Raw genomic sequence first — 22,667 nt, forward strand, 5'->3', positions numbered from 1 at the left:
CTCCCTTTTGAAGCCAGAATACGGCTGAAAATTGCCTGTATGACGCACATGGCTATACACCACAAGTCTCCCAGCTACCTCACTCAAAACTGACTTTATCAGGAGGCTCGAGAAACAACAGAAGCACAAAGAATCTCCTCCTGAAACCTCGAAGATTTCGGAAGGAAAAAACTTACAAGCTCTCCTTCTCAGGAATGGCACCCAGGATTTGGAATGCCCTCCCTCCCGAAACCAGGCTTATCTCCTCCACTGCACTCTTTAATAAAGAAGCAAAAGCCATCCTTATGGCTAGTCGCACTTGAACACTCTTTTGGTTGTACCGAAGACTGTGCACAGATTTTGTATTATTGCTTATTCTGATTGTCTATTGTACGAAATTGTTTATCAGATTTTGACTCTAGTTTGTTAGACTCCTAATACCCACTACTATCCTGTACCCAAAAGTTTGCTTTTGCCGGTCTATCTTATGGTCTATTCGTTCACAAGTTGTTTATCTGGTTACCATCCTAGTTTGCTACCCACCCACTAGCCATTACTATCTTGTACCCACAAATGTGCTTAATTCTCCCGCTTGTTTCCCTTACCCCGTGTTTACTGTAAAGCGCTCTGATATCTGCAAAGATCTTGTCCGCGCTATATAAAACTTTGAAAATAAAATGCTTCAACTCACAAATGCTGGCCTGGTTATAAAATAACACAACACAAGAAGGATGTGATGAGAGCGCTTGACCACACCGAACACATAGTGCTCCCCAACGAAAAATAAATAACAGAATTACGTGTGGTATATAAAATTGTGTATCTCTACTGAAGACCTATGTTTTGTTAAGGACGGCAACCCTCTTTCATCCTGGTTCTAAATAAGCTTTAAAGGATTGACTCTTCCTAAGGACAAGTGTTGAATATACATTCTCTGATTTTTGACTTCTGTAACTCCTTTAATTGTTGGTTTATTTTCATTACTTTTCTGAGCAACTGCAAGATGATAGTCTTTGTCTAAAATATTTACTTGTACAACCTCTCATCAAGCCAGTGTTCATATAAGATCTATGCCATTTTGCTTGAACAAAAGGTATGCCATTGCTCAGAAAAGCACTCTGTTTGGCATTTTAATCTTTTTTTTGTTAAAAACGATTTTTTTCTTGAACTATTCTTTTAGCATTCCTTCCGATTTACAATGTGAATAATCACAGATGTGAATGCTTCAGAGCAAAAAGATTTTCAAGTGGATATTGAAATTAACAGTGCACATCCACATGAAGAGCAACAGACGTCTGAGCAGCACAGTGAGGTGGCAAGATGGGATTGTGCGCACAGGTCTTTCCAACAGAGAGGGAGATGGGCCTGTGTCGGTCCAGTCAGATTTGCTTATTTATATACTTTGTGTCTTGCGTTCCTTTTTTTTCTTTTTTTTTAAATTGGGGCTATCTGGCTTAGATTGCTGAATAAATTGTGCAAAAAAGAAGCGGATAAGTGTCTGGGTAATACCCTAGATTAGCTGGAGAGCAGCTCCTGCATAGAGCACCATACAACACCAGCAGTACTGAATCTGCTCACTACTTTTTTGTGTGTATTTATGTATATATATTGATAATCTCCAGCCACAGAAGTCCTCAAAGAGCCAAGACCAGTGCGCATCAGGGTTGGGGAACCGTGTCTTTTTTTCGGTGCCACTTCTGATAACTGCACATAAAATACGGGACGCGCACTGTCCTCCAAGACAAAAAGTCCCGATCCAAATTAGCTCATGAAGTTTATTTTACTCCGTGCTGAACAACCCTATGTGTTTCAGCGTGAAACGCCCTTGTTTGCGTGTGGGTTAGGTTTTTTTCCTGGCATACATTTGTAGTGCGGTGTTTTAACAACATAGATAACGGATGTTAGAAGGTGGTTCTGACCATCTGAGCCGCCCGGATTTTCCGCATTTTCAACACCTAATTTTTTTTGCATTTTCTGTGGGAGAGCCTCATAAGTTGGGACTCGCCTACAGTGAACTCATGAGACTGCATGTGGATTTTACCAGTGTGCCCCTAGTGAGAATAGGTCGCTGCGCTGCAGCCGGAGTAAGGGGCTCCTGGCTGGTTACATGCAGACACGTGTGCACTCGTGTAGGGGCTGAGCGGAGGAGGTTCCTGTCGTGCGCAACCCAGGAGCAGGTGCAGATAGATTGGTGTGGCAGGAATTATGGAGAGTTGGGTGGTACATGGAATAGGCTTTATACTATGGGAAGACACATGTAAGGGAAAGTCAGTGTGCTTTACTGGTTTCACTGAAGGAACATTCCATTATTCTCCTATGAATATGGGGCCCACATGGGGTAGTTTCACTTACCTAGGTCCTGCAAATTCCAGACATGCACCAAAGTACAGTAAGTTTTGTAAAAAGAAGTATTCTACAGAGTCCAAAGCCATATCTGTACTGCTTTTGGGTCATCCAGAAATGTCCTATTCCTCTGACTCTGCTCATAACCAGAGCCTGCCTGGATGTTACCCTGCCAGGCTGCATTAATGTCACTCCTCCCCAAGCTGTAGAACCAGAGACCTAGCCCGTCACTGCAAGCATTCCAAGGGCGAAGGTCTCCTCTCCAAAAGGGAGAGATGGTTGGTGGAGCTGCAGATTTCCATTAGCAGCTGTCACCTGGTTCCAGGCACCAAGCTGCTCTGGACCATGAGCGCGTGGTGCTCCACCGCCGGTCTTGAATGTGCTCCTGGGGTGGGTCCGGTCCCGGGGGCTGCCCTAGAAGAAGAGGAAGTGCCGTCACGCTTCCTGTGAAAATATACCCAAGGGGGTATCAGGAGCCCAACCTGGCCCTCTGAAGACACCTGCAAAAAACAGTTGATGGACAGAATGTAGAACAATGTCATACATTCACCCCAGTACAAGGATCTGGGCCTAAATCCATCGTTTTTTGCACTCCACACCACTCTGGGTTAGACACTGGCTATATGCAAATCAGCTCTGACCCTGTGCCTCATGGGAACAGTCCAGTCCGAACTACCAAGCCATGTCTTACCCAGACTGGAATCAAGCATCCAAGGACCGGTTTCTGGCTATCAGCCTTCATCAGCCTGGATAGCTTGACTCCAGTGGTGTGGAGAGCCTGGGACTCACGTCTGAGTATACCCAGCACACTCAGGGTCAGAGCTGATTTGCATATAGCCAGTGTCTAACCCAGGGTGGTGTGGAGTGTAAAAAAAACGATGGATTTAGGCCCAGATCCTTGTACTGGGGTGAATGTATGACATTGTTCTACATTCTGTCCATCAACTGTGTTTTTTGCAATTTTCCTCTGAAGACACCGGCAGGAGAGGAGCACCATTGCGCGCCCTGTGAAGATATCGGGGGACCTGGATCCCCAGCTCCGGGCCCTGGTGTCTGCAGCAAAAGCAGGGAGAGTACCGTCTTACTTTCCCCCCTGGAGTGAAACGTCAAACCTGCCAAGAATACTCTGGGGGCCCGGAACCTGAACTCTGGGCCGCGGAGAACAGGCGGAAGTCGGGGAAGATGTCCCGGGGCCTCCGGTGTACAGAAGGAGGAGGAGGGGGGAGTGATCTGCACCCCCCGACCCAACAGCAGCGGGAAAGCAGGGGATTGCCATCGCACTCCCCCAAGAACCCGCCGAGTAAGGAGCAGCCTCCGTGGACACTCCGGCTCCCGCGGGCGCACATGAGGGTGTGGGCCGCACGGGGAGCCGACAGAAGCAGCCAGGGGTCGCCCCCCCCGGGTGGGACCGGACCCACAACGATAGGCAGATGCAGCTTGAGGCCGCCGGCATGGGCAGCTCGTATTTAATCACAAAATGCTGCATGAGGCAGTGCTCCCAGGGGGGTCCGGAAGGGGGCCATGAGAACTCGCTGGGGGGGATCCGGGGGTTTGTCAGTTCTAGGTACACTGGGGCGTGATCTGATAGTGTCCCGGCCATATGCTTGGCAGTAGCTCCCCATAGCCTCGCCTCCATGGAGATAAGCCAATAGTCTATTGACCAGGTTTTGTGGTAAGAGGAGACAGAGGTTATCTCCCTCTCTTCCCCTCGAGACCATCTCCATATATCCAGTAACTGATTGTCTTGTATGAAGGTATTAAGTACGGATGCCACACCCGGGTGGGTCACCTCATGGTCCAACCCTGCTACCAGCCTCCAGGTTTATGTAGGGAAATAGCCCTTTTTAGGTCTTGCGTGGTGTAGGCTGCGCACATGCGCAGTCTCGCTCGTGAGATTTAAGGACTCTGAGTAGCAAGGCTTAAGCCAGCTCCTCTTCTCCATTGGCTGGCCTCCTAAACGGCGGCCAGCCATTGGAGAAGAGGTCTCAGTGTGGTCATTCTCTCGATCTAAGCCCCGTCCTTTTCGGATTGAGGGGATTGTTTTTTAGGTTTGTTCTACCCTCTTCTCCATTGGCTGGAATGGTAAACAACAAGTCAAAAACACATCCGTTTTTAGGTCTCGCGACCTATCAATGCGCATGCGCATTGAGCGGAGCGAGAATTCAAGTGCTCAAAATACTCGTGAAAACACAGGTTTTTTGGTGCGGTTTTCTTCGAGTTCACGTGGCCACAGGCACGCGCTTTTGGGCCATAAACTTTCACGGCCATCTGTTCCCCAGCTCCAGCACCTCCCCTCTCTCTCCCCGCACACAGCCTTACTTGCATTTCTCCTCCCCATCCAGCTTCCCCCAGGCCGTGTTCCCTCCCACCTTTCCTCCTCTTGTGTTAATTGATCTTAAGTATGTGACATTGTCTCGTTCTGCTTTGTCTCGTGTCACTCCTTTCCAGAGGTGTCACGAGGATAAAGCAGAACGAGAACCAGTTTTGTTTCAAATACTACGCTTGTGTTTGTTTTGCATGAGCTGTTTGTTGTGGAAGTTAAACGTTGTGTTGAAATTCAAATATCCTAATTATACTTGCTTTGGCAGGACGCATTTTCTTTACATCCGGTTGAGTTTACAAATAAACTTATTTTCTTCTCAACATTTTCTAAGTGTATTCACTACACTTACATTTTGGCAACTTGGGAACTCAGCCGGTCTGGATCCACGCTGATTTCTCCATTTTTCGAGGTTTTCTGCTCGTTGAACTGGAGTTGACACAGTGATCTTCATCTGCATCGTCGTCTGTTTGGAGTTGATTGCAGCAATATTCACCAGCATCTTCATCAGTTTCATCTGAAACCGCTGTTGTGATTGGTACCTCTTCGTTATGACCCACCCCTGAATTTCTTCCGGATTGGACCCCCGTCTAATTGGCCATCCCTCCGTCATTTCCACATCCTGTTTATCACAGTGCTACGCCTTCAAAACTTGGCATTTACTTCCTGCTGTGATTTCAAGATCGCGTCCTGTTTGATCACGATATTACGCCTTCAAACCTCGTACTGTCCAGAGCAAGTGATTTTAAGTGCGCACTTGTATGACTGAGGATTTTATGCGGTACATTGAATGGAGGAAATTTATTCTTAAAACTTCATTCTGGTTTTGAAGCACAGTGGTTCCGGTTTCTTTTCAACCGCATTATGGTGTTTTCTTTTCTGATTATGCCATTTTGAAGAAGGCGTTTTCCTAATTTTGCACACGTAAGGAGGTATATTCATGACAGTTGGTCAACCATATCTCTGGAATCGTATATAACACCGTGCACATTATTTCAGTGTTGTCATCAACTATACTTAATTTCCAAATATTTTCATCGCGTGTGGAAGCTTTTCTTCATTGCCACCGATACTTTAAAAAAACTTCTACAAACTGTTGTGTGCAGTTATTCAGCGCGATGGTTATATTCATAAAACTTCATTCAACCATCTGCTTTTAGCCAAGTGCGAATTTTCATTTTCAATTAATAAACTATTTCAGCTATATTATTGCAGTTTCGTGCAACTTATCCTGCAACTACGATTCTTTCAGCAAGTACTCACTCTTACTCACACAGTTCCCAGCAAGTTTACTTCTACATTTCTGCACACTCCTTATTGTGGGCTTGGAACAATGCATGTTGCGCTAACTTTCAGTATTCTTTATTGTGTTGCGCCCCTTCCCCCCCACGCATTCCCAGCCCTTTGATGCTTCCGCCGCACTCCAATTGCTCCCCTCTCCCGTGGCGTTTGTAATCCTGCCCCCTGCGTTGCCCCCTCACCCTCACACTGTGCTCTCTTCTTTTTCTTCTTTTCATGTGCTTGTTTTTTTTCTGTGCCTGCATCTATATCCGTGACATACCTCCCCTTGTGCGGCCGCACCCTCATGCACCCCGTGCCCTTCACTTCTGAGTCATCCCAAAAGGTGGTGCCTTGCATTGCCTCTGTACTACCCCATTGCCTCACAGGACTCATGTGCTCCCTCCTCAATTCTTGCAATATATTGCCTGCTGCTGGATTTATAACAGCAGGCGGTGCACCATCCACAGCCCGCAGTTAAATCTGCATCAGTTCACCCAGCGACCATCTACATCTCTCCCCCCTGCCCCCTTTCGTGCCTTGCCGGGCATGCACTACCCTCCCACAGACTCAGGCATCCTTTGCTGCCTTGAGTGCCGCTATGTCTGCAATTCTGATTGTGGGCTGCTCCTCTGATGCTGCCCACTTCCCAGACATCCGACTCCCCTTGGCTCTGGTGATGGGCAGACTGCATGAAGGGGCCGCTGCACCCAATTACTGGGTGCCTCAGGCTGCGGTCTTTACTGCTGTGACTGTCCAGGCGCCCAGATCTCCTTTAGCCGCGATGAAACCCCCATGCCCTCTACTCACCCTTGGGTCGCTGGGGTGTGTTCAGGCCCGCCTCAGACACTGACGTTCCTCCTCGCTCTACACCTTGAGAAGCTGCTCTCCTGAACACTGTTTGGTCCCTCACACTTAGCCTCACAGTAGCTGGTGCCTGTCACATGCACTGCGGCGAACATACCACCACTGCAGCAGCCAAATGCGCTGATGCTTGATGGGCTGCGGACACCACTGCCTCACATGAGTTCAACCCGTCTGTGCTCCTTAAGGAGATTCATCGCCTCTGCTACCCTGCTGTCAGCCACCAACATTGTTCTCAACAATGCTGAAAGGATACTGTAATGAAGCGTTCCAACACCACATCTTTATAAACACAAGCTCTGAAAAAACACCTTAACTCTCCCTGTCACCAACCACCAGGTCACCTGAACCCTCAACTGGTGGCAGGGAGCCCAACTGAACCCCTTATATTACTTGGGCTATATTGGGCTACACATGTAGCCCAAATCAAAATGGCAGTTCTTGGACTGCACCACCCTCCCAATTTGCCCCTTGTGGTTGGCTGCCCCCCAAATCCCCTTTGTGAGCTGTGCCTGAATCATGTTCCATGGTGTGCTTGTGTCTGCAAGGGAGAGAAGAACTTCTATGCCTAACGTCACCTAGAGCCTGTCGTCCAATGGAGGACTTTCATTCACTAAGGGCAGTCTTTTGTGTACATTATCCAAATAAGGTGGTGTTGAGTACCTCTTATCAGCGTTGGTTGATAAGCATGGGTCAATAGATGATTAGCCTCTGACTTGTGAATGGAGGCTTCGCTCAGGGACACCTTCAATATCTGGTGCCTCTTGTTGAAGATGCGCAGTCCAGTTATAAAGGTCTCAAGTTGATGGGCTGCAGTGCGAGCCGCTGATGCAGTGGCACACGTTCAGCCCTGGCCAGCAGGGGCTTAACATTTGTTGTCGTTTTTACAGTTTTATGTGTGGTGTTCGGCTGTCAATATTCAACAGACTACGGTGACACTTTCAGGGGCGCAATGCTGACAGCGGGGTGAATGGGGGGATCACATTCAAATGTTAAATGGCGATTTGGTGGGTTTTTACTATTGCCTGTGCCTCTCCCGGCTCCGGGGTGTTCTTTCCACCACCCAGAGGTGGTAGAGACACGTTCGTGACTCGTGAGATTCCTTCCTCCCACACAGTTATTATCTTTAGCTCCCATGCGGTACAACCACACCTCTGCCGAATAAGCGCTACTCTTGTATTATATTTTTAACCTGCAGCGTAGTTAAGAATCCCATCTCCTCCAGACTCTACAGCTTGAAGTAAAAAAAGAAAGGAACTCTGGCGATGTTCCAAAAATCAAGTGGAGTCCACAAAACACAACTGCTATTAGACCATATGGTGAGAGTATTTTCCCAGAATATTGTGTCCCCTGCTGCTCTCTTCCACACGTCACCTTCTTTACCCACCTGTTATCTTCTGCTGTGCTGATCTGCTGCTCTTCGACAGACATCCTTCTCTAACTGCACACACACATACACACAACCACACCACACACACAACCACACCACACACAACTACACAACCACACCACACACACAACCACACCACACACACAACCACACCACACACACAACCACACCACACACACAACCACACCACACACACAACCACACCACACACACAACCACACCACACACAACCACACACTCACACAACCACACACACACAACCACACACTCACACAACCACACACACACAACCACACACACAACCCCCCACACACAACCCCCCCCACACAACCCCACACCCAAAACCCCATACCCACACACACACCCACACACACCCACACACACCCACCCACACACAACCACACACAGGCACACAACCACACACATCTAGCGCCCTCACTCTATCTATCTGTCGCCCTCACTCTATCTATCTATCGCCCTCACTCTATCTATCTATCGCCCTCACTCTATCTATCTATCGCCCTCACTCTATCTATCGCACCACCACAGCATCACTCGGTGGCACCACAGCATCACTCGGGAGCACCACAGCATCACTCGGGGGCACCACAGCATCACTCGGGGGGGCACCACAGCATCACTCGGGGGGGGGCACCACAGCATCACTCGGGGGGGGCACCACAGCATCATTCGGGGGGGGCACCACAGCATCACTCGGGGGGGGCACCACAGCATCACTCGGGGGGGCACCACAGCATCACTCGGGGGGGGGGGGCACCACAGCATCACTCGCGGGGGGCACCACAGCATCACTCGCGGGGGGCACCACAGCATCACTCGGGGGGCACCACAGCATCACTTCGCGCGCACCACAGTATCAATCTGTGCAACCATTCAACAACAACTGGTTCAAATATGTTCTCTCAATGTTTCAAGCTTTATTACAAATGTCACAAAAAGATGTTAATATTTCACTTCTATTCTTGGACTTTCGTTACAATAAAATACACTGAACATAATCTTCACAAAAGTTATTTACAAAAGTTTAAGCTATTGCCATTATAAATTACAATAACTTATTTAAGCATTATTAAAAAAAATTAAGCCATTCTTATTTGTAATATCAATACATCTAAGTCACGTAAATACTAAACATGTTGCATTACAAATGCTATAGGTGTCACATTTGCAAACGTTAAAAGTATTGGCATTGTAAATGACAAAGCTATTTTCAAAACCAACACATAAATAAACAAGCACTGGCGTTGCCAATAGGTTTCGCATTTGGAAAGTTGGAGCTATTGGTTTTCTAAATGACATTTTATATTTATATATTGTTATTGACAATGCCAATAACGATATATAAATATAAAATGTCATTTTCAAAACCAATAGCTCCAACTTTCCTACTGCGAGACCTATTGGCAACGCCAATGCTTGTTTACATTCCAGCCAATGGAGAAGAGGGGGGGAAAAAAAACACACCCCCGGTCTGAAAAGGACGGGGCACTAAATCCTGAGGATGGGGGAGGAGGTGGGAAGAACAGTAACCATGCGTGTTTTCACTTGAAGGCAGACCTCGAGTTTTTCGCCCTGGTCGGCTTACTTGAATAACCCCTTAACATTTGCAACCCACTATTTCCTGGTCTCTGGGGGCAGGAGAGACTGAAACCTCAATTTAGAAGAACCGCGTCACCCTCTGTGCCAAAGTGCATTCCTCTTCCTGTTGAGGCCTGTGCTGGATCCGCGTGCCTCTGCTGAGGTCAGCCGTCGGGGAGGCAGAGAGGCCCGGCCCACCCTGCAGGTGCGGGAGGAATGTCGTGCAGCCATGTAACGGCGCCTGTAACGTGTATTTTGCAGGCCTCTCACACCGCGAGCTCAGCGCCCTCCCTACAGACCGACGCCTATGCAGTGGTTTTCAGTAAGTGACATTTACAGACGCCCCAGTTTGTGTGAGGTGTACACGCGCCACCACCACCCCTCATCCGCGAGGTCTGGTGCCCCTCACAACGGCCTGCCCGTCGGCGTTTAGGAGAGCGAGCCTATACTCGAGCTCCTGTGAGGTCGAGGCAACAAATCCCGCACTCAGTAAAGTAGGTAATTTACTCAAAGCTAAAGTTATAATGGCTAAATCGTAACTTTACTAATTACATACACCCCGACCATTCTCTTTACAGCTTTAACCAGAATTATCCATGTATACAGCTGCCACTGCAGTGCAAGGGTTCCTCCATATAATGGGGCTGGGGCTCATGCCTTCCAAGGCCTGTGACGGACATCTGGGCGATGTGGGAGTATCCGGGCCCTTCTCCACATTCTGTATGGGGCCACTGATTCAGAGAGCTTGACCCCTTGCCCGGTATCTCTTAAACTGCCTCATTATGGAGCAGGTATCCGGCCTCCGACCTGAGCACAATAAACCCCTGCGGGAGGGGCTTCCTCTCCCTGAATATGGCTTCTGATTGCACAATAGCAGTCCTGTGACCCCCCACCCCCCAGCCTGCAAATCCTCCCCTGCTCCATACTGCAGGCTCACATCCTCTCTCGGGGCTCAGGAACCTCTGCCCGTGTCTAAGGACGGGGGCCCGCAATTGCCAGCCCCAAGACGGTGAGCTCTAGGCCGTTCATCCAGACCAGAGTTCTTCAAGCCCCCTCTCGAGTCCTAGGGCTTTCACGGGCTCTCAGTCAAGGGCAAAATATCGCTGCCGAGGGTGGGGTCTTTATCCGTCCCTGGGACCTTTTTAAGAGAAGGGCGGCGACAAAGTCAAATGTCAGGCAAAGCGGAAGTGACTTCGCATCATTTGGGCAGACCTCTTGACCCACCCATAATCTTGTACCAGTCTCCTCTTCATGCAGAGGAACTATGGGATGGAGCGGATGTTCTAGAAAGCAAGCATGTTCCTTAGCTTGCACCTTCTTCACTCCTGTCCGGGCCTTCAAGACAGCTGAGACCAGGTGAAGAAAGAGCAGTGTGTGGCTCTGTGTGGCTGTCTGTGTGTGTGTGGCTGTGAGTGTGTGTGGCTCTGTAGCCCTGTGTGTGTGCGTGCGAATGCAATAGGTGTCGCATTTGCGAGAGATTAAGCTATTGGCATTGTACATGACAATGCCATTTATTTATCTGTTTTCAAAACCAACACATAAATAAAGTTTGTCATTTACAATGCCAATAGCTCTAACTTTAAAAAAAGGTGAGACCGTTGTTCGACATGGTCCTCCACTTTTTGCCTGTAAGTGCGCTGGATTCCTATTACAGTCCACAGACAAGAACCTGGAACTGCTAGACAACATGTTCCCCACCTTCAAAGAACACTTCTCCAAGTCACAGACAAACACGCATATCTCCCCCAATCCCACCAACCATGACCTCTCAGCCGCATACTTTTCAATCAGGGACACACCTACCACCCCTGACCTCCCATCCCCTACCCACAACCTCACTATCCCAACTCAGCACCCCATCACAGACATAGATCGCTCCCCCTCATACGCCGCCCGCTCCCCCGCCCCCTCCACCAACGTGCGGACCTCCACACATACCCTCAACACACCTATCACACCTACAGCGGGCATTAACACCCCGCTCGGCGCTGACAGCACAATCCCCACACTTAACACTCCCAACTTAGTCCAGCACCAGAACAACACGCATTCTGACAATTCCCCCCTGTTATCCCCCCCCCATTCTCAGTCCTCACTACCCACCAATCAACTGCGCAGAACGTACTCCCTCTCCTAATTTAACGCCCCCTCCCCTTAACAGGATCATCTCCACTCCCACCCCCCCTCCTACTCTCGGCCCCTACTATCCTCCTTCCAACACAGCTACCAGTCTCCCAGCCTACACGTTGTCCCCCACGCCTACCGCCAATGCCCCCACCCATAACATCAATTTCCTCCCTACCCCATCCACTCCCCATCAGTCCAGAACCTCTCACCTCCCTAACCCCATCCCACGCTCCAACACAACGCAGACCTGCCCGAACACCAGCCCTCCCCCCCCCCGCCTGCACACGAATTCCCTGGCCAGCCAATCACCCCTGACTGCCACCCCCACCCCCACCACCTACCCTACGATGGAACACATCATGGCCACCCTCACTCAGATCAAAGAAGACATTCAGGTCATCAAAGAACGACTCTCCACACGCCCTATACACCACCCAGCCACCTCCACCCCCCTTCCCAACCTGCCTCCTACCCCGCCGGCGGTCCCCCACCCTCACCACGCCCCACACCAGGCTTCAAACCTTGCTCATAGGCGCAGCAATTCCCGTAGTCCCCAGCATCGCCCCTGCAACGCCTCACACAGCCACACCTCCCCGCCAAATGTGTCCCCCACCTCTCAGACTAACTCTCGCACTCAGCTATGCCCCAAGCTGACATCAATCCCAGCTCTTAATCGCAACAACCGCCCTCGCCGCACCCACAACTCTTCTTCTGACCTCGACACACTCACCCTTCTCCGCTCCTATGATCCAGCCCCCCAAACTCACACAAGCACCCCACACCGCAACATTCCCACGATACACCCAAATCCCCTTAGACCACCCACATTAAACAGCAGAGCCTCCATCCCCAATAACCTTAGAAAAGTCCCTCTCTCGCTAGAACAATCTAACACCCTCTACACACCCAGTCTCAAATGCGCGCTTCTCAATTGCAGATCGGCGACGAAACACTCAGCAGCCATTGCTGAACTCCTCTTATCGCAGGACCTTGACCTAATCATCTTGACTGAAACGTGGCTAACTGAATCCTCGACACCCATAATGGACATTCTGGTTCCTCCCAACTTCCACATTATCAGGCTCGACAGAACAGGCCAAATAGGTGGCGGAATCGCATGCATATACAAGAACAACCTCTCTGTTCAGAAGGTCAATTCCACATCCCTGCCATCCCCAACATCCTGTGAATACATCTGCCTTGACATTATTAGTGAGGGCAAACCGATATGCACTCTGCACAGCATATACCACCCGCCCAGGGACAACCTCACCTTCTCCCAACAAATCATGGATATGATCTCAACCAATTCCGGTCGCCAGCTCACCCAAATATACCTTGGTGACTTCAACCTCCGCTGGAATGATAGCAGCGACGCAGTGGTAAACAGTCTTAAAAACTTCCTCGATGCCCTGAACCTCACCCAAATATGCAACAGTCCGACCCATGAGAAAGGCTCTACCATCGACCTGATCATCTCCAAGGAGCATTCTATCCAACTCGAATCCATCCAACCTTGTGACTGGTCAGATCATCACATTATCACATTCTTTATCAACGAAAAAGTCAAAGTCAACCCTGTGCAACTCTCCAAGCCCAAGGTCTGGAAAAGAAACTCGAAAAAGCTCAACCCTGGCTCTCTGCCCCCTAACAGCTGCATTCTCCTACTCCCTCCTGCAGGCGCCTCGGACGTCCAAACGCTGACTGACCACTATCTCAACACTATGACTTCGATAATCAATGAGGCTGCACCTATGCAACTAAAAAGAGTCGCCACTAAAATCTCCAAACCATGGTACGATGGGAGTCTCAACGAAGACAGAAGAGACATGCGAATGGCAGAACGGACCTGGAGATCAGCCCCCTCTGCAATGCACCTAAAAGAGTTGAAGAAGAAGAGAAACGCCTACTTCAGGAAAATAAAACGCTCAAAATCGGACTTCTTCCGCCTCCAACTCAACCAAGCAAAGAACCGCCCGAGAAAACTGTTTGAGCTAATCAAATCTCAATCCAAAGAGCTACCACAACCACTCAACACTGGGCGTGTGGTACCCTCATGTGAAGACTTCGCTGCTTTCTTTATCCAAAAAACCGACAAAATAAACAGCGATCTCCTCACTGACGCAAGCCTCTATTCCAAACCAAAATGCCCAGCACCCGTTGAACCAAAAAACAATGCGACATGGTCAACCTTTGACACATATTCGGAAGAAGAAATTGGCAAATTACTCAGCACCCTGAAACCATCCAATCACCTCACGGACCCCCTCCCTGCCTTCGCAGTAAAAGACTTTACCCCACTGATTCTCCCTCTCTGGACTAAAATCATCAACAGCTCTCTCCAACAAGTAAGCATACCTGACTCCCTCAAAGTTGGTCAGGTCACACCTCTACTAAAGAAACCAACAGCCGACCCCGCGGATCTCAACAACTACCGTCCCATCACCAATATCCCCACTCTCGCCAAACTGCTGGAAAAATGCGCACAACTACAATTGACTAAACACATTGAGCAATTCGATCTCCTCAACCCTCACCAGTCAGGTTTCCGAGCAGGACACAGCACAGAAACGGCTATGACTCACATAATTGACGACGCACTTCAAATGCTAGACCAAAATGACACCTGCCTCCTCATCCTTCTTGATCTCTCCTCCGCATTCGACACCGTTAAACATGAGAATCTACTAGAACTACTAAACAAAAGAATGGGCTTATCTGGAACTGTCCTCAAATGGTTCACTTCCTTTCTCCGCAACAGGACGCAGAAATTCAAGAGCAACAACCTGATGTCCACGCCAGTACCTGTAACGCTAGGCGTCCCACAAGGATCTTCTCTATCCCCAACTTTGTTCAACCTAGTCATGGAACCTCTCACCACTTTGCTACAAGAATCCAATGTACACTTTCACATGTATGCCGATGACACCCAACTTTACCTCAAACTGCAATCACCCAATGACATCCTGCTCCTGAACTCAACGATCAGATGCACCCAATCCTGGCTTGCCGACAATCACCTCAAACTCAATGCCCTGAAAACAGAGTTCCTTCTGATCGCACCTCCAGCGAAGATATCCACCACTCAACATTGGCTTAAACTCCTAACCGCACTCAATGTCCAACCCACCATCGTGGAATCAGCAAAATCTTTAGGCATAACACTCGACACCAATCTCAACATGCAGCAACATGTCAGCAAAGCAACAAAGGGAGCGAACTTCCAGATCAATACTCTGAGGAAACTTAAACCCTACCTCCCAGCCAAAGACTTCCAAACAGCGGTGCAAGCACTAATCATCCCACGAATTGAATATGGCATCACCGCCCTCTGCGGACTCCCACTAACTACAACCGCACCACTAAAAGCATCTCTAAATGCTGCAGCGAGACTCATCACGGGGTCAAAAAAACACTCCCACATCACCCCTGACTTGAAATCCCTGAATTGGTTGCCGTTTGAAGCCAGAATACATCTGAAAATAGCCTGCATGACACACAAGGCGGTACACCTAAACTCACCCGGCTACCTTGCTCAGAAATTGACAATCTCTGGGGGAATCAGAAACACGAGAGGCGCAAACAATCTTCTGCTGAAACCTCGAAGATTCCGGAAGGAGAAAACATACAAGCGCTCTTTCTCAGGAATGGCGCCTAGGATTTGGAACTCACTCCCTCCCGAAACCAGGCTTATCTCTTCCACTGCAATCTTCAAAAAAGAAGTAAAAGCTATCCTCATGGCTAAATTCACCTGTACTACTATCTCGAACCCTATCAACACCCTGCGATGATCTGTATTACTTGCTTGACCCCTTACCTATTTGTACGAGCTGTCTTAACACCCACTTGATTGCTTTGCAGCCACCCAATTTTATGATCTGTATTGTATGATCTACTGATTTACTTATTTGACTTTGTTCCCTCATGTTCCCTTCTGTACTGTGTGAACTATCGACCTACCTATTTGACTTTGTTCCCTCATGTACCCGTCTATGTAAAGCGCTCTGATATCTGCAAAGATCTTGTTCGCGCTATATAAAACTCTGAAAATAAATAAATAAATAAATAAACCAGGTCCATAATGCCAGTTCTTTCCCAAAACTATGGAATTGTACCCCAATTGGCAATACCTTAGACACTATGTGGAAGTCCCTAGTAAGTGGTACCCCTAGGACCTTAGGGTAAGAGGTCAAAAAGGGTCCCTAAGGGCTGCAGCACGAATTTGTGCCACCCTAAAGGACCCCTTGCCAAACACACCGTGCCACTGCAGGCTGGGTCTCATGGGGCAGACAAGGGTGAAAACACGACATGGCACCCTGCCTGTGTGCCATGCCAGCTAGCACTGCCTGACTGCATAGGTAAGTCACCCCTCTAGCAGGCCTCACAGCCCTAAGGCAGGGTGCACTATACCACAGGTGAGGGCATATCTGCAAGAGCTGATATTCCCTTATAATATTGGGGTCCCATTACTTAATATAGTAAGTGTCAGTGAAGCCATAGAGAGTACATGGGTGTTGATTTTCCAAGTAAAAAATGTTTTATTTAAAAACTTACTTACTTTATTGCAATGATTTTGGTCTTAAAATAAAACAAAAAGCATATTTTCAAAAATTGGTCTGGATCTCCTTCTTGAGTCGTGCGTCCATTAATCACTTTTGTGCTATAAATATCTTGCACTCTTCTGTGTTAGGCCTGAGGCTCCTCACCCACACTACATTTAATGCAGCACTTTGGGTTTTACATTGGGCGTTATTCACTTTTGGGGAACCCCTGGACCCTGTACATGGTATAAACACCTAGTGGTAATACAATGTACAGAGCCAGCTTCTTACAGTGGGCATGCAATAGGGTAGGCTTGGAATTTGCATATGATGGCTAGGGATCCTTGTCGTTTAGGCTCATTCTTTGTATGTCTTTGCAAGGTCACTTAGCATTTTCCTGAGGGAAAGGGCATCTTTCTTTTTCTGGGTACCTCCAAAGCCTAGTAGTAGTAGTAGTAGTAGTAGTAGTAGTAGTAGTAGTAGTAGAAGAAGCAAAGCTTGCAAGCTCACTGCTCTCAGGCAGGGACCTCCTGCTTTATTTGCAAAGCCGTCATTTGTAATTTGTTGCTTATATTCAGTCAGCACTCCTGCTTGGGCACTGCAGACTATGATGGCTGCTCATTCTTACTAAACACACCCATTGCTCAGTTGTCTAATTGAAGCATGTAAATCTAATGAGTATCCTGTACATAAAGAATTTCTTGCCCATGCCAATATCTTTAGTGCTAGTATCATCTACAACTATATATGTGATGTTTCTGTCCCCGACTAAAAGAAAGCTGAAACAACTATCATTGTAGACATTTCAGCATAATTGTTGTAAAAATAAGCCCCCTTATTGTTGTCAAAACGACAAAATGTTTTCAAAGATTCTCAGATCTTTATTCCTCAATGCCCACAAAACTTTAAAAAATATATTCAGAATATCCATTGCCGCAGGTAAATAACTTTATTTCTTTTTGCTGTAACTTAAAACCTCCACATGCCACTCTTTTTGTTATCATCTTTAATGTGCATGCCTAATGCTTTTTTTTTTGCTGCAGATCGCGGATTTGGCTAATGAAGACACACCTCAGTTATATGTAGCTTGCGGAAGGGGACCCCGGTCATCTCTGAGAGTCCTGAGACATGGTCTGGAGGTGAGAAACTTGCATCAGTTTTGAAATGGTTTGGCTCAATCCAGTCGGGCTCTGATCCTACAAATGACATGCCATTGTTTAACCCATCCAAAAGAGTCGCATATTGGCCCAGTTGGCATTCATTCTGTAACAGAGTAACGTGGATGTATAATTGGAGTTTGTCACACCAGGTGTTCTCTCATAGGAGCACTTCTTCATATATATCTTCTTAAGTGTAGTCTTTTGCCTTTATTCAGGAGGGCCTGCCATGACTCTTAAGAAAGACAGATCATGCAGAATATAGACCTAGGCTACAATGGCCCAGTTCTTCATCATGTAGTCAAGAGTGTCTGAAAGAAGTATCATGATGTTTAAGCAAACAGCATAAATCTCCCTCACAAACCCTTTTTTATAATGGAGATGGAGAGCAGGGCAGTGTAGCCTCATAGGCTGTCATATGGCTAAAAATAGAGACTGCCTTTAAGAACACAATAGACCACCAGCATCGCATCGTGCTCAGCAAATGTCAGTTACTTCAGTTCTTTTTCTGGCTCCTGCTGACTAGACCCTGGATCATTGAGCTCTGCATTTATAGTGGTTTTCGCATCAAAATTCTCCAGTGTAAACTGGTGAGAACACTTTGTTTGACGTTTTTCAACTCGTCCTGCCTTTTTCTGACAAAAAAGTGAAGGGTTTTGACAAATAAAATGCCTTCATTATTTTCCAAGTGCCAAAAATGTGGAAGGAAGAAGACCAAATAGAGCCTCACAAAGTCTACATGGACTTTTTGCGACTCACCTTATGCGAGAGAGAGAATTTGCCTTCATGGGACTGAAAAGAAATGGCAGCAGCTAACCTAGCCTTAAGGAAGGACCTCAGAGTGAGGGCTCTTTCTTCAACCTCTAGAGGACGTGGGTGGTCTGAAAAGAGGTTTTCTGGGGTGAATTACATTGGTCCTGACTGAGAAGATTGACGTCCATGCAAGGTACTGCTTAATATTGTTTGCCATCAAGAGGTGGATCGACGTCGGTCATCGACGAGACAACCCAGTATACGTCAAAAGGCCATACACTGCATTCGCTGTCTGAGTTGCTCGTCGACTGGAAGGAGTGTGCTGAGTGGAATAACCAAAACGTAATGGTGAAATGTTGAGTTTCTCGGCATCAAGGGGACAACAAGAGACCACGAAGAAGAGTAGTAGAATTTATTCACCTCCTGACTCAATATTCAAGTGTGTATTTTCCCTCTCCCAATGAGGTATCATCGCAGTCTCCTCTCGTGCCTCCTCCACCACTACCACCTCCACCTCCGTACCCAACTACCCTCTTCATCCACTACCTCCGCTAATAGCGCCTGCTCCAGTGGCGCCATTTCCACTGAGAGACATTCCAGCTCTGAGGCATAGGTCGCACTTTAGAACGTCCCACCACTCTAGCCATCATACACCTTATAGTCCTAGGAGCTCAAGATCTCATTGTAGTCATACAGGTACTTCCTCCACGTCTACAGTAGGATATTCTTCAACACTATCTGTATCTCCACCACCTCGCATCTAACCTGTGGATGACATTACAACCTTCCAGAAGGTCCTGGTTCGGCGAGCGGCCAAACTAAATATACAAACACCTTCCACATCTGAGATATTCGAGAGACAACACCAACACCTAATTGTGCCATCAAAAAGCTAACTACACTATCAGCTAAACCTAAAGCACATTCCACTGAAAGTAAAGCTGCTACTGCTGGAATATCCCTATACCGGATGTTTGCAAAGCATCCAAAGGAAATCAGTTCATACGTTCAGCAAGCACTATTGCCTAGAATAATGCTATAGCAGATGCTCGAGTAGGACAGGCTTCTCTCAGAAATCTATTTGCTTAAAGAATAGCTTAGTTGGTCCTCTGTCTTCTCCACTGCTTAGTGTGCACAGGCTTGCTACTCTACTCAGTGCCTATGACTATAAATGGAAATCCCCTACAAGAGAAAGAATAGTTTACCTGTAACTTCTGTTCTGTGTAAGGGGAATTGCCATTGTAGTTATGAACAACCCTCCTTCCTCCCCTCTGGAATTGACAGGTAAACATGTAATCTAAATATTAGCATACTTCTGTAGTAGGGGATCTCTGTGTATAGTCATAATCTAGTGAATAGTCCTGCTCATGTGCGGGGACCCCGGAGCAATCAAAAATAATCTCTTAAGCTCTCTTAATTGCAATCCTGCATAGGCACTTAAGAGAGAATTGAAGACAAATAATGCAACCTATACTTAAAAGGCTACACTGTCCAGTACTTCAACTAGAAATTTAAAGGATATTCCACCAACATCATTTTCAACAGTCTGCCAAGTTTCACCCATAGAGAAACTTCCCCCTTCACAAAATCCTTGGAATCATAGAGAGGAAGGGATGGAGAGACAAGCCCCCCATAGGCTGCCATTATGTGGCTTAAAAAGGGATACCGTGCCTTTAAGAAACTTTCCAGAACTTTCGGTATCCCAGAATGCATAGCACTTCCCTCCACTTTCAGTTTTTTTCCGGCTCCTGCTAGCAGGACCCTGGAGCATTGAGCTCTCCCTTTTTGGGTGTTTATCTAATCTTTTTCCACTTTTAAAGTGTTCAGAGTGTTTCACTTGACGTCCTTTGGCCCTTTCTGCTCTTGCTGGTGTTTTTCTAGTAAGTTTAGCCACTCTTTATATCAAATATGCCATCCCTATTTGATAGGTGTCCAGAGTGTGCTGGAAAGAAGGCCAAATCAGACAAGCACAGGGTGTGCATTCATTGTCTGCCCCCTTCTCATGTCCCAGAGGATTGAGAGATCTGCCAACAGTTCTCCAATAGGACCCTAAGGGACAGGGAGAAGACTCGGCTTTAAGGATTGGAGAAGCGAAGACAGCGTGACCAAGGTGGGTCTGGGTATGAAGGGGCTCCTTCCTCTGCCCGTGCCGAGGCCTCTGGGGGGGCTCCCCAGTAAAGAAAAGGCCAGAAAACGACATCGTTCTCCGTCGATGGCGTCTGCATTGAGAGGAATGACCATGGTGTGTTCCCCGTCTCCCCAGGGCTTTTGGCCGAAGCGGTGTCGTCTTTCGACGTCGCTGGGATTGACGTTGAGACCTCTGACGAGGTAGACGTCGAAGACAACTTCGTTGTTGAGGTACCACCGATGTCGAGAGGGGTCTAGCAGGCACTGGCGCTCGCCATGGAGGCGACACTGCCGGTCGTCGTCGACTCTACGTTTGTCGTCGAGGAAGCGTTGATCAACGTCAAGAAAGATCTTCGACTTCGAAGAGGTCGGCGTAGACGCGTTAGACGTCGAGGAACAGATCGGATTCGAGAAGAAGAGAGTCCAGGTCCCAAAGGCGTTTTAAGGCCAGGACAGAGTCCCAAGGCTCCGTTATCAGCCTTTCTTCTTCGACCACGAGCTCAGAAAGAAAGAAGGTGGAACAGTCTCCGGGCTCGGAATACTCACAAGTCTACTCACCCTCTAGGCATGGAACACGGCCTCCTCAGTTACCTAGGGGCCTTCCTCCGAGGGCGCCTACACCTCCTCCGCCTCAGAGGACAACCCGCGCCTGTACGGCCAGTGAATCGGCCAAGACCACGGAGGCCGAGGTCCCGCTCCGGACGGAGCAGGCCCAGAGATGATCGTCGGTCGTCTACTAGATCCAGACGACGTCACAGGAGACAGGTCCAGGTCCCGCCACACGGAGTCATCCAGTGCCAGGGACTATTCACTGACTCTTTCGAATTCCCCTCGCACGATGGTGTCTCCGGTAGACGACATTGCCTCCTTTCAGGAGGTCTTGTTGCGAGGAGCGGCAAAACTGGGCATCACGCTGACTGTTCCCACGCCCTCAACCTCAGTTATATTTGAGACCCTGCATAAGAAACAGCTGTCTCGTCCTCTACTGCCTTTGGTGCCAGGGCTAGAAGAACCAGCCATAAACCTCTTCCGAGCGCCTGCCTCTAGGAAGTCTGCACCTTCAAGGCTACAAAAGAAGTACTAGGTCCCTGAGTCGGATCCTGCCATTCTGCGTTCGGATCCTGTACCAGACTCGGTGATAGTGACGGCAGCCAGGAAACAATATTCCACCGCGCCATCATCAATGGTGCCTCCTGACCAGGAGAGTCGATTAATGGACTCAGCGGGCAGGAAAGTATGTGGCACGACCTCCACGTCCATGAAGGCCTTCAGTGCCTCGGCGTTGTTGGGGCGGTACGATAAGCATTGTGGGAGTCCCTGCAGCAGTTTGCAGAACATCTTCCCAGGGAACGCAGAGAGGACTTCAGGAGGGCATCACGGAGGGGATGATTGTCTCTAACCAGATAATCCGCTCCGCTGCGGATTCCTCGCTGTTGGCAGCCCACGGGTACTGCCACGGTATTAACCTGCGCCGACACGCCTGGCTGCGTCTAACGTCGCTGAAGCCCGAAGCTCAACGGAGGGTCGCCAATCTGCCCTTTTCTGGAGCGACCCTGTTCGGCAGACATGCGGATGAGATGGCCCGTCTGAAGGCGGAGGCTGAGACCCTGAAGGCTGTCGGGTTAGAGAAGCTGAAGGAACAAATTAAGACCTACCGCCCGTTCCAGAGGCGGTACGGTGCGCAGGGCAGAGGACAGGGTCGGCAGGCTGGACAGCAGCAATACCAGCGGCGACCGTTCCAGAAGCGCCAGAGGGGCAGAGGTGGGCAGCAGTCCTCCTCAGCGAATAAGGGCCCGGCCGGGTCTAAGCCCTGAGGTGCTACTTCCCCCTCATCGGTAACCCCTCCGGTGGGGGGAGGCATACAACATTACTTGGCAGAGTGGAGAAAAATTACTCAGGACAAGTGGGTGCTGAATATTGTTTGCAATGGATACAGTCTTCGTTTCATCAGCCCGCCTCCAGCGATTCCACCGGTTTGCTCGCAGTTCCAACTACGCGAGCTCCAGGCGGAGGCCGATACCCTGTTAAGGAAAAGGGCGATAGAAGATGTTCCTCTGTCTCAAAGGGGAAAGGGTCTTTACTTGCGCTTCTTTCTGGTGCGCAAGAAAGACCAGAACTAGTTCAGGCCCATTCTGGATTTGCGACAAGCACCCAAATGGATTCTCAGGGAAAAGTTCTGCATGCTATCT

The 22,667-nt window shown here is 48.5% G+C and overlaps 1 protein-coding gene across 2 annotated transcripts in view; it reads left to right on the forward strand.

The window, feature by feature from the left end:
• Positions 1 to 22,667, forward strand: part of SF3B3 (splicing factor 3b subunit 3) — a 274,045-nt gene that overhangs the window by 44,104 nt on the left and 207,274 nt on the right. For both annotated transcript variants that reach the window (XM_086945281.1, XM_086945280.1), the window contains exon 10: positions 17,485 to 17,580. In XM_086945281.1, coding sequence (XP_086801407.1) covers positions 17,485 to 17,580 — 96 coding nt within the window. The remainder of the gene's footprint in view (positions 1 to 17,484; positions 17,581 to 22,667) is intronic.

Source organism: Lissotriton vulgaris, chromosome 12, assembly GCF_964263255.1.
Source record: "Lissotriton vulgaris chromosome 12, aLisVul1.2, whole genome shotgun sequence".
Taxonomy (NCBI): Eukaryota; Metazoa; Chordata; class Amphibia; order Caudata; family Salamandridae; genus Lissotriton; species Lissotriton vulgaris.